The sequence below is a fragment of the Bombus vosnesenskii genome, unplaced genomic scaffold, assembly GCF_011952255.1.
Source record: "Bombus vosnesenskii isolate JDL3184/JDL3185 unplaced genomic scaffold, Bvos_JDL3184-5_v1.1 scf7180000013265, whole genome shotgun sequence".
Lineage (NCBI taxonomy): Eukaryota > Metazoa > Arthropoda > Insecta > Hymenoptera > Apidae > Bombus > Bombus vosnesenskii.
In genome coordinates, this window is record NW_022882925.1 from 1,767,877 (window position 1) to 1,782,754 (window position 14,878).

At 41.0% G+C, this 14,878-nt stretch overlaps 1 protein-coding gene across 6 annotated transcripts in view; it reads right to left on the reverse strand.

Moving 5' to 3' along the window:
* LOC117241912 (zinc finger protein rotund-like) overlaps window positions 1–14,878 on the reverse strand; it is a 240,008-nt gene that overhangs the window by 107,790 nt on the left and 117,340 nt on the right. For 4 of the 6 annotated variants that reach the window (XM_033508230.1, XM_033508223.1, XM_033508191.1 and 1 more), the window contains exons 3-4: window positions 4,370–4,438; window positions 4,235–4,286 (exon numbers count right to left, since the gene is read on the reverse strand). In XM_033508230.1, the coding sequence (XP_033364121.1) occupies window positions 4,235–4,286; window positions 4,370–4,438 (121 nt within the window). The remainder of the gene's footprint in view (window positions 1–4,234; window positions 4,287–4,369; window positions 4,439–14,878) is intronic. The other 2 variants (XM_033508196.1, XM_033508214.1) reach the window with 1 other exon arrangement.

A 14,878-nucleotide genomic window follows, 5' to 3' on the forward strand; every position in this document is an offset into this window, starting at 1 on the left:
CTTCGTAACAGGGGAATTACCATGGCGAAGTTGCTTCGGTCATTAGAGACCGACCATTTGCCTCGGTTACGTTTCGAAAACGGAAATCGTGACGAAACCAGCCGACTCGAGAGAACTCGCGTGTTACCTCTCTCGGCTTTTCGGTTCTTTCGATCTTAATGACGGTGGGCTCTGTCTCTCGTTATTAGACTGCCACCATCTCGTTCTCTGTTCCATTTTTCTTCGATTACGTTAGCACCGTATTTGTTGTTCTTCGCGCGTTTCTCTTGTTTGTTTGTCGGTTTCCGAGGTTTTTCAGATCACGTCTGGTTCGTATAGCGCCACCAAGGTTTAACGTGGTAAATTGTACAATTTAAGATCGCAAGGTTGCGCATTTTTGTCCGCAAACTAATTTTCTTGCCTGTCGATTTTCAGAGATTTTTCAGATTATGTTTGGTTTTTAGTGTCGCTATTAAGTTCGTACTATGAATTTTGCTACGATTTGTAATCGTACGTTCGCGAAGACCAATTTTTCTTCGGATAAATGCGTGGTAGATGAAAATTATATTTGAGAAGATAATAAGTTTTATTCGATACTTTTTACTCGTTTTATTTGATTCGCTGCACATATTGTTAATACGAGAATCGTTTCTTGTATTGTTTTCGCGAATAGAAAAAGGAAGAATGGAAAAGATTTATAATAGAAATTTCGAGTGGAAAGGCAACAATATTGCGGGTTAAGTAATAACTCAATCTTTCGAGCAGTCATTATCATCGCCTCGCGTGTCTCGAAACCGAAATCCAGTCAACAGTTTTCGTTGCGCGACTCGAAAATCAGCCCCGAGGGTTGGCGTAAACGTTCCCCTGGACTATTCCTTAATGCACGGATCGCATGACGTTGAAATTTCGGGCAAACCAGACCCAAGAATCGTTCGACGATGGCCCAAATTCACCAGCAGACATTCCTTTCTCTTGAGAATTTTCGGGCCACTCCATGTGAATCAATTACGACGGTGACGAAACTGCTGATTCTTAACAAATGTCTCTAATTACGCGTTATTCGTCCAGCTAACGAATTACTATATAAAAACAATTTAATTTTTTATTCTAAAAATAACAAATAAAAGTATACCAATAGCGTCGAGATAAAAGTAAGCAAAAAATTAACAGCTGATTGCTGGACTGTGAATTTTTATATAATTACGAGATATTTGAAGATGCAAAAATCCACGTAACATACGAAGTATATAAAATGTGTATAGCACTCGTTGTAGTGTTTAACAGGTGAGACGAATTTTTGTCTAAATTTGTTTCAATCGTGGTCGCAAGAATTTGAATTCGTATAAATATCCTCAGAGTACTAATCATCTACCGCTCGATCATTAAATAAAGGACATAAGCTAAACGCGAGGACAGACGTGTAAAAAATAGCTGGTAGAAAAAAGTAGCCGTTGTTTTGCTCAGTTTCTTTCCACTTATCAAGTGAATCGGTACACGAGGCACCGTCAGAACAGGCCAATATAGTGGGGAAAACGTGCGTCTCGTAAATGGCCGATCTACACGACACGTCGCACGTGCCATTGGCAGTGAAAAACATTTATGGAAACGTGCTTCACCTTTTACGAGTGAAGCCACCGATTACTTAATCCCTTCGGGGAGAGCACCGGGAAAAAATGACGGCCTGTGAATGGCCTAGGTCATTGCCGGCGTTTCCTCCCGCTTCGTTAAACGCCGATCGATGATTTCAACTCTTTCGATACCAGGAAAAACCTGTGTCATTTTCTCTCCCTTACATCTTCCCGAATTCTAACGAGTCTTGCTCGACACTAATCATCGTCGAGAGATTTTGCAAATGAAAATTTGTAAATTGAAAGCTGAATTTGCTTTCTAACTCTATACTCGTATCGTTGTTTTATTTTTTCTGATTTTTTTTGTTGATTTTGAAGGTTTAATTTTTTTTTTTTTAAGAATCGACGATACGGAGATCGAGTTCCGATCAATATATCCGGCGATCGAGTTTCGGATAATTTGAGAACAGAGATGTTAGTTATAAGGATGTTTGAAAAATCGAAAAGCGATTTTAATTTTTCATCGATTCGCAGGCTTCGATATTTTCTAAGATTCATGCTAGGAAGAATGAAATTCGATTAGGAGATTTCGGGAATTAAAATGAGGATTAAGGACGCAAAAGCCGACCTGAATTTTTAATTCCCTCGGAAACTGTGATTTTTTAAGACTGAAAATATAAAGAAGTAATTCGGTTGAGCTGTTCTGAGAGCGGAAGGCCTGACTAATTGAAAGAATCGTTTCAATTTCCATTCATTCAGAATAACAGAACGTAATATGATTTCTTCGACGGACGTCTTCTAAAATTACTTTTCGTAATTGTAAGAAACATTTTAATAAATAATTTTTAAAGTGTCAACGAACTCCCAAACATGGGTACCAAAGCTGATTAAACATCCAACATCAAATCTCTATGCTTAAGAAAAATAATTCAAAGTATGAAAAGCGCAGGACGGCGAAAACAAAAAAGTTAGCGTAGAAACGTCCACCTCGTTTTCCAAATTCTCCCAATTCTCTGTTCCGCAACAAAAGCATAGCAAAACACTTATACAACCTCGTAATACCAATTCTCCTGTGCCGAGCTACAAAAAGAATCTGTGGAAGACCGAGCGCGAGACAGAGGTCAGGGAAACTGCAACGCGGAAGAAGGAAGCCGAGAAAGAGGACCATATAGAGGACCAAAGCGAGGACCAACAGAGAAACAAGAGATCCTGGTCCGGTAACAGGCGAAAAAAAAAAGGAAGAAAGAGGGAAAAGATAAAAGAGAAAGAAAAGGACAGGACGGGGACACGGTGGAATGATAAATTCGCGTTCACGCGTGTTTTTTGCCCGGCCCGAAGCGGTCCCGCTCCTGCTTCGATCCTAATCGACGATCTTACGTCACGGATGCAAAGTTACAACCGGTTTCAGACAGCGAACCAACCTTACGAACTATGTTTACACGTAACGTGCGTCAGCTTCGGTCCTGTCTCTCCTTCCTCCTCTTTTTTCTTTCTCTTTTCTTCAGACAACCAAAGGTCTTCTGGTCGGTGTTGGATTATTTAACGAGAAACCTCTGCTTAGTAAGATGAAATCATCTGGCGTGTCTGACATTGTATATTAAGCGAAGAATAAATAGTAGTTTGAGTGATTTGGTACTGCTAGATTGTTCTGCCGGTCTTCTTTGGCCTTCTTGGCTTCGGACCGGCTTATTTACTCGTTTTGAAATCACAGTTGCTATAGTATTATAGAATTTATAGAAGCTATTTTACTTGGTACAGTCTACAACGACGATGATTGACAGAAAGTGAATTTATTTAGTTTCTAACGACGAAGATCGTGGAATTGAGAAATCGACGAAGAAAGTCTTCGTACCTTTATCCCCTTAGGAGCTCATAAAGAACGTCTGTCTCGTAGCGTCTATCCGATTAACATAGAATGCTTAATTAGATCTAAGAAATACTGAAAGATCAAAATCAAATCTTCGAAAAAAAAAAAGACAGGATTTTGTTCAGTTATACAAATCTAAAGATATGACTTTTAAAGATAGTCATCACTCTAAGCAACACGTACGATCTCCGACAACTACGTACGATCGATTTTCCTAACTTTAATAACTGCACAGAATCCTAACACAAAAATCACGATGACGAACCAACGAATAAATCGCGAATTTCGGTGGCACGAGCAATTTCCAAATTTTCAACCCTTCGATATCCTGCAATTGGCGATTCACCGTGAAAACCGCGTGGGTCCAGTCAACACGTTCTGTGCTGGCACCCTGGAACCGGAACGAGACAAAATTCGTCGAAAAGGAACAAAACGGGAGAAACGAAAGAAAAAAGAATGAAACCGGAACGTGAAAGAAAAAAAGAAAAAAGAAACGGGAATACGTTCTATCCTCCGTGTCGTCGTTCACCTCTGTTATTTCAATATCCGTGAATGGCCGCACTATCGAATATTGAGTGCCAATATTTGCGCGCTCCTCGGTCCACGTTTATTCTATGTCCAAAATATTTTTTCCTCTAAGGTAGAAAAAGAAAGAGAGAGAGGAGGAAACGTTGACGGTAAGAGAGCAAGGGGAGAAGGGAGGAAGAGAGAAAGAGAGAGAAAAACGAGAAACACGCATAATTAAACCGGTGCCGCGAGGCATACGTTCACGGCCGATTAAGAGATCCAATTAAAGAAAGAAGGCAAAAGGACGACTCACCTTTCTGCAGTTGGCCATGGTCCGCGTTCATTTTCGCCTGCAACAGAAAGTGCTGCGCTTCACTAAGTAGAATTAGCACGGGGACCGTGAAAATTTCGGCCATTCTGCTAAAATATGTGCAAGCGGTTGGCTCACCTCGTAACCTTGTTTCGCGCCCCGTCCGCCACCCCAATAGTCGCTCTCCTTGTCGTGCGGATTGCATTGCTGTGACAGAAAAAAACAGATATATGTTAGTTTATATAGAGCGCAAAGCACCGAATATAGGGCACAATGTCTTTCTTTTTCTATGTTTGAATTTATTCTTCTTGACTTAGACACAGCCGGAGGAAAAGATAGCTGGACGCGTAGTGGAAGTAGATATCATTGAAGTTTTCTTACATATACAGGGTGGTTGGTAACTGGTGGTACAAGCGGAAAGGGGGTGATTCTACGCGAAAAAAGAAGTCGAAAATTTAGAATAAAAATTTTTCGTTTCAGGCTTTGTTTTCGAGAAAATCGACTTTGAATTTTCGCTCGGTACGCGTGAGGTACGTTATAACGGATCTCACTGTAGATCGTTGTCTCGATGGAAAAATTAAAAAAAAAAAATTTGTATGCCATATTTTCGACTTCTTTTTTCACGTAGAATCAGCCCCTTTCCGCTTGTACCACCAGTTACCAACCATCCTGTATATGTATGTATGTATGTATTTGTAAATGTGAATATTAATTCCAGTTACGTGTGTACTATTGGGTTGGCAACTAAGTGACTGCGGATTTTGTCATTAGGTGGTAATGCCATTATAATTAATGCCAATAATTATAAAGACACGTAAAGAAAAGTGAAGCTGAAATATGTAACGCTAATACAGTTAAAATGACTGTTTTATTTGTCGACCTACTTTTGATGTTTAATTCTTAATGGCACACGTAGGACAGTGCTCTTTTTCCATATTTTTCCATATTTGAAGTTATTCCTCTATTTATATTCTTCTATATTTCGTATCTCTTTTGTTTATTAAATAGGTGTTCATTTCCCGATTTATTTTTGACGATGAATTTTTAGTAGTACGCGTAATGTAATCTCTCTTTCCTATGTTTAAATTGATTCTTCTGTTTCTAATCTTTCGTATCGTCTACTATGCTGCTTCCAGTATCTTGCGAGCTTAAATATCGCGTTGTATTTTAAGAGGTAGACGCGTCGTACGATTTTGGTCTTTACAGCTACACATTCGAATCGCTTGGCTGCCGAGACTCCTATAAGCGAACTAGAGTTGTAAAAATAAACCCTGACAGTTATTGCACAATATATAAAGATGATTCGCTTATGACGACACCAAGTTTGTCGCGATTACAATTTTGTGCCTGAAAACAGCTTGTTTCCATCATTGGTATATTCGCTGTAGTTCCGTTCTAGAATCAAATAATGTAACTTGTTTCTTATTTTCTTCCAAAAGCTATATCAATCACGATAAATTTGCAAAACAGTATGAAATACTACAACGAATCCTGATTTCCTATTTGATCATGAAACTACACCGATTACGTTACATTTATAAAACAGTATCAAATCCCACGAATCCTAATTTCTCTAGGCAATTGCGAAACTATGCTACCGTATGAGCTTGTTTTTGCACGCTGGATGCGTATCATGCAGAAAGAGAATCGTGTGAAAAGGGTCACGAAAAAATTGGTGTGCAACAAGGTGTAAAACTGGCGCAAGTTATACAGCAGGCAATTTAAAATACAGAGACGCGTTCGCTAAAAACATTTTGTTTAATAAACACGTATAACCCACGTGCTTAAGAAAGCACGAGTTTCAAGTATCCGCGTAGGGTACTAACCAGCCAACTAATTATTACCGTGCGTTTTTGTAACCGTGTACGACTAAATCAAACGTGTAAATGCGAATAAAACGTGTTAAAAGAGCTGCGCGTTTCAAAGAACCGTGTAAGAAGAATATCGCGTAGAAATAGTCACCAGATGCAATTACATTAAGTAACAGAAAATAAGATCAGAAAATAAGTCGATGAGAAGATCATGATTCATCGTGTTTCATCGACGTAACATCGTCGAATGGTAATCACCGAAAACCGCGTAAAGAGTATCAATAATTGATAAATGGAGTATCGTAGCGAAGGACGAGGGTTGGTGAGCTGGTGGAAGTGAGGTGGAGCGTGGAAAGTAGTCGAACTGGAGGAGGCGTGGGCAGCGAGGATCGAGGATGGCAAAGAGGACGGCGAGGGGTAAAAAGCACCGTCTAGACACAACATAGACGAGGGTGGCGGGCTTAGCCTGTGACCTTGGGCATCACTCGGCCTTCTACAGAGACAAACAATCCAACCCCCTCTTTCGCTCATAAATTGTTAGGCGAAAACGCGTACTTCAGCCATAGGGGATGGAAAAGTTGTAATATAAAGGGGTTGTTTAAATCACGCGACGAAAGAATTCATTTGAGGGAAATTGAGCGAGATTTGATAAAATGAACAGAGCAAACGATATCTTTCGCTGTATGTTAATTTAATTAATATAAAAAAGAATCACGCGCGATTTAATTAATATTTTATAGAATACACACGAGCAACCGGTTATTAATACAACACAGCTACCAGTGTATGAAATCAGAATAAAAAATCTTGCACAATAGCGAAACGTTCGACGATGAAACAAACGGAATTTTATAAGTAATTTCGATCGATTATAAATTATCTGATTATCTCGTTACAGGTCTATGATTTATAACAAGTACTTTGTTAATTTATCAGTAGTATTAATCCACGAATTATTGTCCGAGAAGTTTCGTATTTTTTCAAATTGTAGGACAAAAGCAACGGAGAGGGAATTATTAAGCCGTCTCTTCAAAATTCCTTTCCACAATCGAGTTTATTAAAAAACAGAATCTTAATAAACTGGATCTAATCAAGTTGAGCGCTAAAAAAATTTTATCCGCATTGGAAAATGAAATTTACATACGAAAAACTCCGTCCGAGTCTTCCCCAAATCCAGTCAACCCGAAAATGAAATTTTACTCCCGTTAAACGTAAAACTATAAATCGAACGTCATGAAAGGGAAGCTTCGTAATCTTTCGAATTTGTACACAGTAAATCATCGGCCGTCCCACTAATTGCCTACAGGAGAAAATTCTTTCCCTCGATTGACGGCTCCCATAACACGAAGGCTGGAAACCGTGGGCGGTTTAAAAAGCCAACGAAATACACGTACGACAAGGGGGACACCGGGGATGCCAGGAACATTAAGGGATGACCTCGTTTCCCTTCTCACGACCTCCTGAACCACAAACGACCGCGTACCACCCTCCGACAGGCCTCCGCAACTCGCAGGACCTTGCGTGTGGTCACGTATCCATCTCGAAGGACTCGGAATGCTCGAAGTAAAGGGTGGCCTATTCCGGACGAGGGACCGCGTTACACGAACGATAAAGTAAACGCGACCATTCGAATTCCTCTGTTCTTTCTACGTTATTCCTTGGCAAAATTGCTAGCAGTAGACTTTCTGATATATAGCTGACGTGTCTGAAATATTTGGCGAGCGATTTCACGTTGATAACGAAGCTTTTAATTCTTTCGAGAACGATCGTGTAATTTCTCTACCATTGCCATTTCACGACTCTGATAAGATGGTAGAAAAGTAATAAATAAATTATATTTCTGTATTATCGTAAATACGGGTATTTTCACAGATAATTTTATTCAATTTAATCTTTCTGAGAATTTTTCCTGTATTTTATAATTGTTGCAAAATGGTAAAAAAAAAAATAGTAGATAAATCAAGTGTACGTATAGTAAATACAGAGCTGTTTCTAAGATAATTTTATTAAATATTGCAATTTTTGTAACAGTATTCGCGTTGCTCCAGCGTTTTCTAACGTAGGTGGCCATTTTTTTCGGAGACCAATGGTCATTTTTTAAAAACCAGTTAGTAACAAGACAAAAGTCTTATTTAATTTATTACATATTTAATTTAGAGTCTATACAGAGGAGAAAGGAAATTAGTTTGGCAAATATCGCAACAAATATTTATAGATTAACGATTGAAAATGGTATATGGAAGGATGAAACGAGAACTTGATCGTAAAACAATCGAGCAATAATACTGAAAAGCCATCAACCTTGTCGTAAGTCGATGTCGAAGGTGATTCGTCGATCGACCTAGTTCGGTAAGTACGAATCGATAGCGAGCCACTCGCTGCGACTGAATTTTACGCCCCCATAAATCCGAGGGTGTAGGACCGACCTAGAAACCGAGCTAAGGGACACCATAAGGCGTCGAAAGGGCAATGCTTTCGTCGGTCGCTCCACAGGTGGCTCGTGAAACGATCCGATTCTTGTGAGAAAGTCCAAGAACGTGAAGGGATATGCATTTTCCGTGCGAGGATGGTCAACGCGGCCCTAACGCCGTCGAAAGCTCACCCTCTCGCGAACGACCGGATAAAATCCCTTCCAGATATTGCGATCCTGTCCACCGACACTTTTATTGAAACAAAATTTCGATGTTTCTCCCATTCTATTTGCCTGTTGATCCGTGCATTTACGAAATTCCTTATTTCATTGAAATTTCTCCATTTACTTTTATCGATGCTGATGATTGAAGTTGAACGTTTGGAGACATAATTAATCGTCTATCGTATTTCGTAATTATTTTTACTGCGATAAAACGTAGGATACAGAACGAAAAGATTTCGTTTCTATTTTTTCGTGTTATGTTATAGAGATGGCCCGGACGAGAAATGTTTGAGAACGTAAAGTACTTTTTATGGAAATTTAGAACTTTGATAATTGCAAATTACTGTATTCCAAGGGATCTGAATTTTCTAGTTTCGTGTTCCGAAAATGTGAATGCTTTTAAAAAATAAGATCTAAGTAGGCGAATTGCATATAAAGTGTCGATTAATTTTCGAAATTTGAAAGTGCCATTGTGAGTTACCATCTTTTAAAATTATTCTAAGCTCCTCTAGATTTTTGGACATTTAACGAAACTAGTTCATTTCCATATCCTCGTGTTCTAAAAATTCTCAACTCCTTGCAAAAGAAATAGGCATAGTAAATTGTTCGTATCAACGAATTAATCAAGTTGAAAATTGTACAAGCTCTGTAATTCCAGGTAGCCATGCTTTAAAGTTAGTCTCATTAGAAGCACACACGCAACACTTGTCGAAAAGATTCTGCTTCTGTTCTAAAAACTTTCACCGCCCTAAGTAAAACCATCCGAAGGTGGGAAGATTCTTCACACGACAGAAAAAAATCATGAGTGTTTTGAAGCACAGGCCGGAAATGGGTACTATCCGTTTCTATTTTAAAACCGTGAACGAGAGCAGACAGAAAGTTGGAGGAGCGAGCTCAGGGCGAAGGAAATCGTTGCTGAGCAGGAACAGACCGATTCATCCCTTAAATCCATCCATCCGCTGGCAGATGGAATCGAGATCGGTCACGTGACGGTTCAAATTGGATCTGGTAATGAGAAGAATAATTGAAGAGCCTGGAAGTCGAGCGACCGAGTAATGTCGCCCTTTGACATTTGTCTGACATTTCCTACAAGGGTTGCCGACCTAAATCCCTTTAAGTCGAACCGACCTTACATTATATTTACACGAGAAAAAGCGGAAAGGAACTTTGGTTAGTTGCATTCTATTATATATCAAGACTATCAACCAAAATGAGATTTATATACAGCAGAGGACGAAACGAGGTATTTTGCAAATTGCAAAACAAATTGTACTTGAGAAATATAATGTATACTGCAGAGTAGGGAAGCGTCAAGAATATGGTGAAAAACGTCTAATATAAATGTTACTATTATGTGCATATATTAGAAATAAATTACCTACTTAGCTCTCAATTTCATTTTCTTCGCTACTATAAATATTCATTGTTCTTTTCTAAACTTAGATTGAACGATTAATCTTATTAATTATCCTACTGATAATTAAAGAGCACAGGAATATAAGAGGGTTAAGTAACTTAATCTAATATCAGTGACGGATTTTGAAACGTGTCATCCGGCGAACAGTCGCTTAAATTTCTTAATAATTCAATAAGAGAATCAGCCTTATTGGTATGACGAGCACGTTCAAATTTAAAAGTAAAGTTTGAACAAAGAGGACGAGGGGTACGAGCGAAAAATAGACTGCAACGGATGTAATATGTATACCGGTACACGGCCCTCCTTATAACGCTGGAAGCTCTGACATTCGGTAAACCAAGAAGCTTTCCACCTCCTCTAAAGCTTCTACTGTGCAGCTTTATTAAAAACCGAAGTCAGAGACCCAGTAAAATTTCTCCACTCGAGGCCTCTCCATTCCGTCACTGAAGCACGAAGCGAGTTCGTTGATCGAAATATCCACGATCACCCTCCAGCTACTCCCGCATCCCCTTTTCCAAGCCACGTTTTTCGTGGACACGAAACACAGGCCCTTCAAAAATTCAACTCGATAATTTCCATCGAGCCGGAAACACGACGGCGTGGGACGAAAAGGGTGGGGATGGGGGAGGTTGCGTCGTCCGATGCAACCCTTACGTCCAGGCGAAAAAAAGGAAGAAGAGAGAGGGCGAGAGGATAGAGACACGAGGGAGGATGGAAAAGGCGAAAAGGAGGGAAAAAATGGAAATACATGCTCGACGATCCCCGGATTGGTAATCCAACCTACCCACGAGCAGCTCGAAGGGAAGATAAAGAAGGGAAAAAAAATACATTTTAGCTCGCATCCAGGCGCTGCAGCCACTCTCTCCTCTCGCTTCGAAACCCCCTTGGCTATCCTCTCTCTCTCTTTCTCTATTCCGTACGTCGGTGTAGGTGGTCGGGCCGATAGTCGAGAGAGCGTCCCGATAGCAAAAGGACGCCGACGCCCGGCATCGGAGGGTGGCCGGGGAAAAAAAGATCACAAGGACGGGGGTAAAAAGGAAGAAGGGGTTCGTTCGTTCGTTCGTTCGACGGATGAAGAGAGAACGCGACGGGGACGAAGATAGAGAGCGAAGAGTAGATCGAAGGAGAGCAAGAAACCGGGCTGGATGAAAAAGAAAGGGAGAAGAGACAGAGAAAGAGGGCGCTCCGTGCCGCCTGAGCGGCGGGGGTTGAAGAGGGGGCAGGCGAAACCGGCCGGGGGAGGGAAAAAGGTGGAAAAAAAAAAAAATAGCGGAGCCGAGGAAACGGGAGGAAAAAATCGGCCAGCCTCCAGGAAGGAGGAGCGCGGCTGGGGAACCAGGGGTGGAAAGATAGAAACGGAGGGGGTGGAAGGATCGGGTAAGGCTGCCAGGAAAGAACAAAGAAGAGAGGTGCGATAGGAATGATAGCCGATAGAGAACGATGAATTTTCTCTACTAGGGGTGAATTGAAAAATCGTCACTGTAAATGTTTCCTTTTAGAGATGACGCTTGCAACTTGAATTATTTTCTCGATACAATTATAATCGAATTATCCGTCGTGATCGAATCTTCTGTAACGTCCACTGACATCCGAGTTAACGTTATAACTTCTGATTTGCTATTCTAAACCTTATAAAAGGGACGAACCACTATTCTCTGGAAAGAAATTCCTCCAATATCTGAGATTGATAAACAGACGGTACAAAATAGCTGGAAGATCTTCGCCAGTGAATTTGCACGCAACGTCCGAATAACAACAGTTAATCGAACGAACGAAAGCTCATCTCCTTGAAACTAACAAGACACCTCTACCATTAAAACCCCCCACCCCGAAAAATTCAAGCTCTCGAAAGGACAAGAAGAAGAGTGGCACGTTCCCCGGTGTCCGGCGCGAGATAGACGTCGGAGGGGGCGACAGCCAGAGGGGTTGGAAGGGCCGCGGGGCAGAGGGGTTCGGTGGAAGAGGCGCAAAAAGACGAAAGGGAAGAAGACACAGTGCTCGAAGGGGTTGCGGAGAGGGCGGGGGTGGGAGGGTGGAAGAAAAAGGGGAAGGCGAACACGGCGAGAGAAAGAGATAGGAGCGCGGTACGAAAAGTGGGTGGTCGGGTGAGAGAAAGGGATAAAAAAAGGAGAAGAAGAGGGGTGGGCAGAGGAGGCTAAGGGGCGAAGGAGAGAAAGAGAGGAGAAAACGAGGGGCCCACACGGTGCACATGCGTGACCGTCCGTCCGCGTACGAGGCGGCGTGTATTGATCAACCAAAGAGCGCCACGACGCCGGGCGTCCTTTCTGCGAGCCTTGCTTTTTTCGGCACGACGGCCAAGGGTGGAGGAGCTGCTAGATGCTGGCGGACGAAGGGGGCGAGTTCACCGTTCCGTGGCGAGGAACGCCGAGCGACGAAGGGAGGCCGCGTCGCGACCTAGCCCAACAGGACGCCCGTGACGTCACCCTCTCTCTTTTCTTTATCTGTCGTTATTTGCCACCCTAAATCCTCCCAACCCCTTGGCTTCGCGCGGTCGTTCCTTTCGACCGTGGTCCTCCAGACCTGACAACCGACTCGTTAAGCAGGAATTTTCGTGACAGTCGATGCGAAGCTGGTTCCATCGGGGATGCTTTCTTCGAGATAGCAAGTTCCAGCGGATGACCGTGTTAGTCACGATGTTTAGGACAGTAGGTGTTTCTTTCTGGTCTTAGGAGCCTGGCGATTTTGTTAGTCAATTCAGGTTGTGGAATTGTAGTTTGGAATGACGTGGTTGTGGAAGCACATTCGGAGAAATCGCTCGACGCTTCTTTCGTAGCTATTCCGCCTTTCGCGTAGATGCTATATATTTATAAAGTTGGAAGGAATGGGAATATTTATAGCACTTAGATAAAGCACTTTTTATTAAGTCACGAGCAAGTTCTTTGTGTCTCAGACCTACATAGCGAGCTTAAATTATTCTAGTACATTTTTGTATCATGCTAAAATAGTATGTAAGCTGTTTTATTTACCGTTTAGAGCAATTACACGATATATCATTGCTTGGTCGTCGAAGGATCGATAAAGAAGTACGATAAATATGAGTGAATACGTCAAAGAAGCTTCTGACGAAGGAAGAAAATGAAAATCTGATGGAAACTGGTAGGAAGAATTGTTAAACCAATCAACCGATCAGGAATTAGATTAGAACTTCAGCTGACTAGAAAAATAGCTGTACCAAACTGACTCATTTTTGGAAATAAGGATAATTACTTAAAATGAAATCTTTCCAGCCATAAATCATGTTTGTCGTGATTGTAATACAAAGAAAGCATCGTGATCAATGTAAGTTAGGGAAATTTTCATGCGGAGCATACCTAACGCGATTCTCGTCGGTGGTGAAAGTTAAAGCTTCACTTTCATCGTGAGCAAATTCTCCGCGGAACACGGTAACTAAGTGAACGGTAATTGTTTAACGAAATTATAACAAGCATCGTTGTGGAAACGAGTTTAAAATTCCGGGGGAGAGAAAAGAGCGGCAGGGCGAAATATTTTCCATGCTAAACACCGGAAATTACGTTCCATCGAGAACGAGCTTTTCCCTTTAATTTTTCCACCCCTACCCCCTTTTCTTTGTATCCTTTATCCTGCTCTATTTTCCGTTTCCTCTATTTTATTTTTAGTATTTCTGTCGTAAGAAGGAAGAAGGGGAAGAAAAGTGGGCCGTGAAAATGCGAGAAAAGTGGGAAACTTTCCAAGTTCCTTCGCGGATATAATTTCGTTAAGAACTCTTCTCGGAGACTATGATTGCTCGTTTTTAAACCTCTTTTTCTTTCAATTTGCTCTCCTTTCATTAATTCATTCTCGTTGTTGTTACAATGTTTCCTTCGTTAACGTCAACTGAGTGTAAAATCCCGCGTTTTATTCGAGTGACGAGATTAAACGAAATGCTGTTCCTTCCAAGATAATCAATCCCTTCTTCATTTAGTATACAAATCTCACTCAGCCAAAGAATACCGGAGAACAATGATGTATTTTATTTAGTAAACCGCGAAGTTTTTCCCTATTTGGTGGCACAACCTAATCCCAACCTAACCCTTTCAGCGTTACAGTTGTACTCGTCGTTCAAATACAACATAAACACATTCTATGTACGTATTTATGATTACTATTTCTTCAAAACGTTAAATCTTTCTATCTTTCTGTCTGTCGCTTTTGGAAAGGAAATGACGCTTAGCGAAGATGTTTCTAAAATACATCCGTGACGGTATATTTACCAATTTATTCGCGTAATCTGAAATTTCTGTCGACAAACAAATAATTCTCATGCTGCGTAAAACGATTTAAATGTCGATATACATCAAATATATACACACGACAAAAAGGTTCTCATTTCACAAAATGAGCCTACGTCTTCAGAAGCTATTCACTGCAGAAAGGGTTCAAGATATTTCTAACTGCAATTAGAAAAAGATTCTACGATATTCTAAGAATACATCTCTCAAGTACTCCACAGAGTAACGGGGAAAATCCTACGAGTTAAGAAATTAGCTTCTTCTATGTTTCTCAAGCTACCCCTCAAACTAACCCTTGCATTTTGCTTTTGATTTTTCTATCGCCCACGGCACAGCTCAGGGTTCATCGATCCGAACCGATGACTCGAATCCCCAAAGTAGGCTAGGCCGTTCGATTCTTGTCAATCTTTCATAGTTAACGTCACCTTTTCACAGCCAAGCCTAACCTGTGAGTACCAACTTCCTTCGATACTCCCTTACGTTAGTTTTTTTTTTTTTTTTTTTTTACGTGAATTTCTTCGGTGGCCAGTGGCC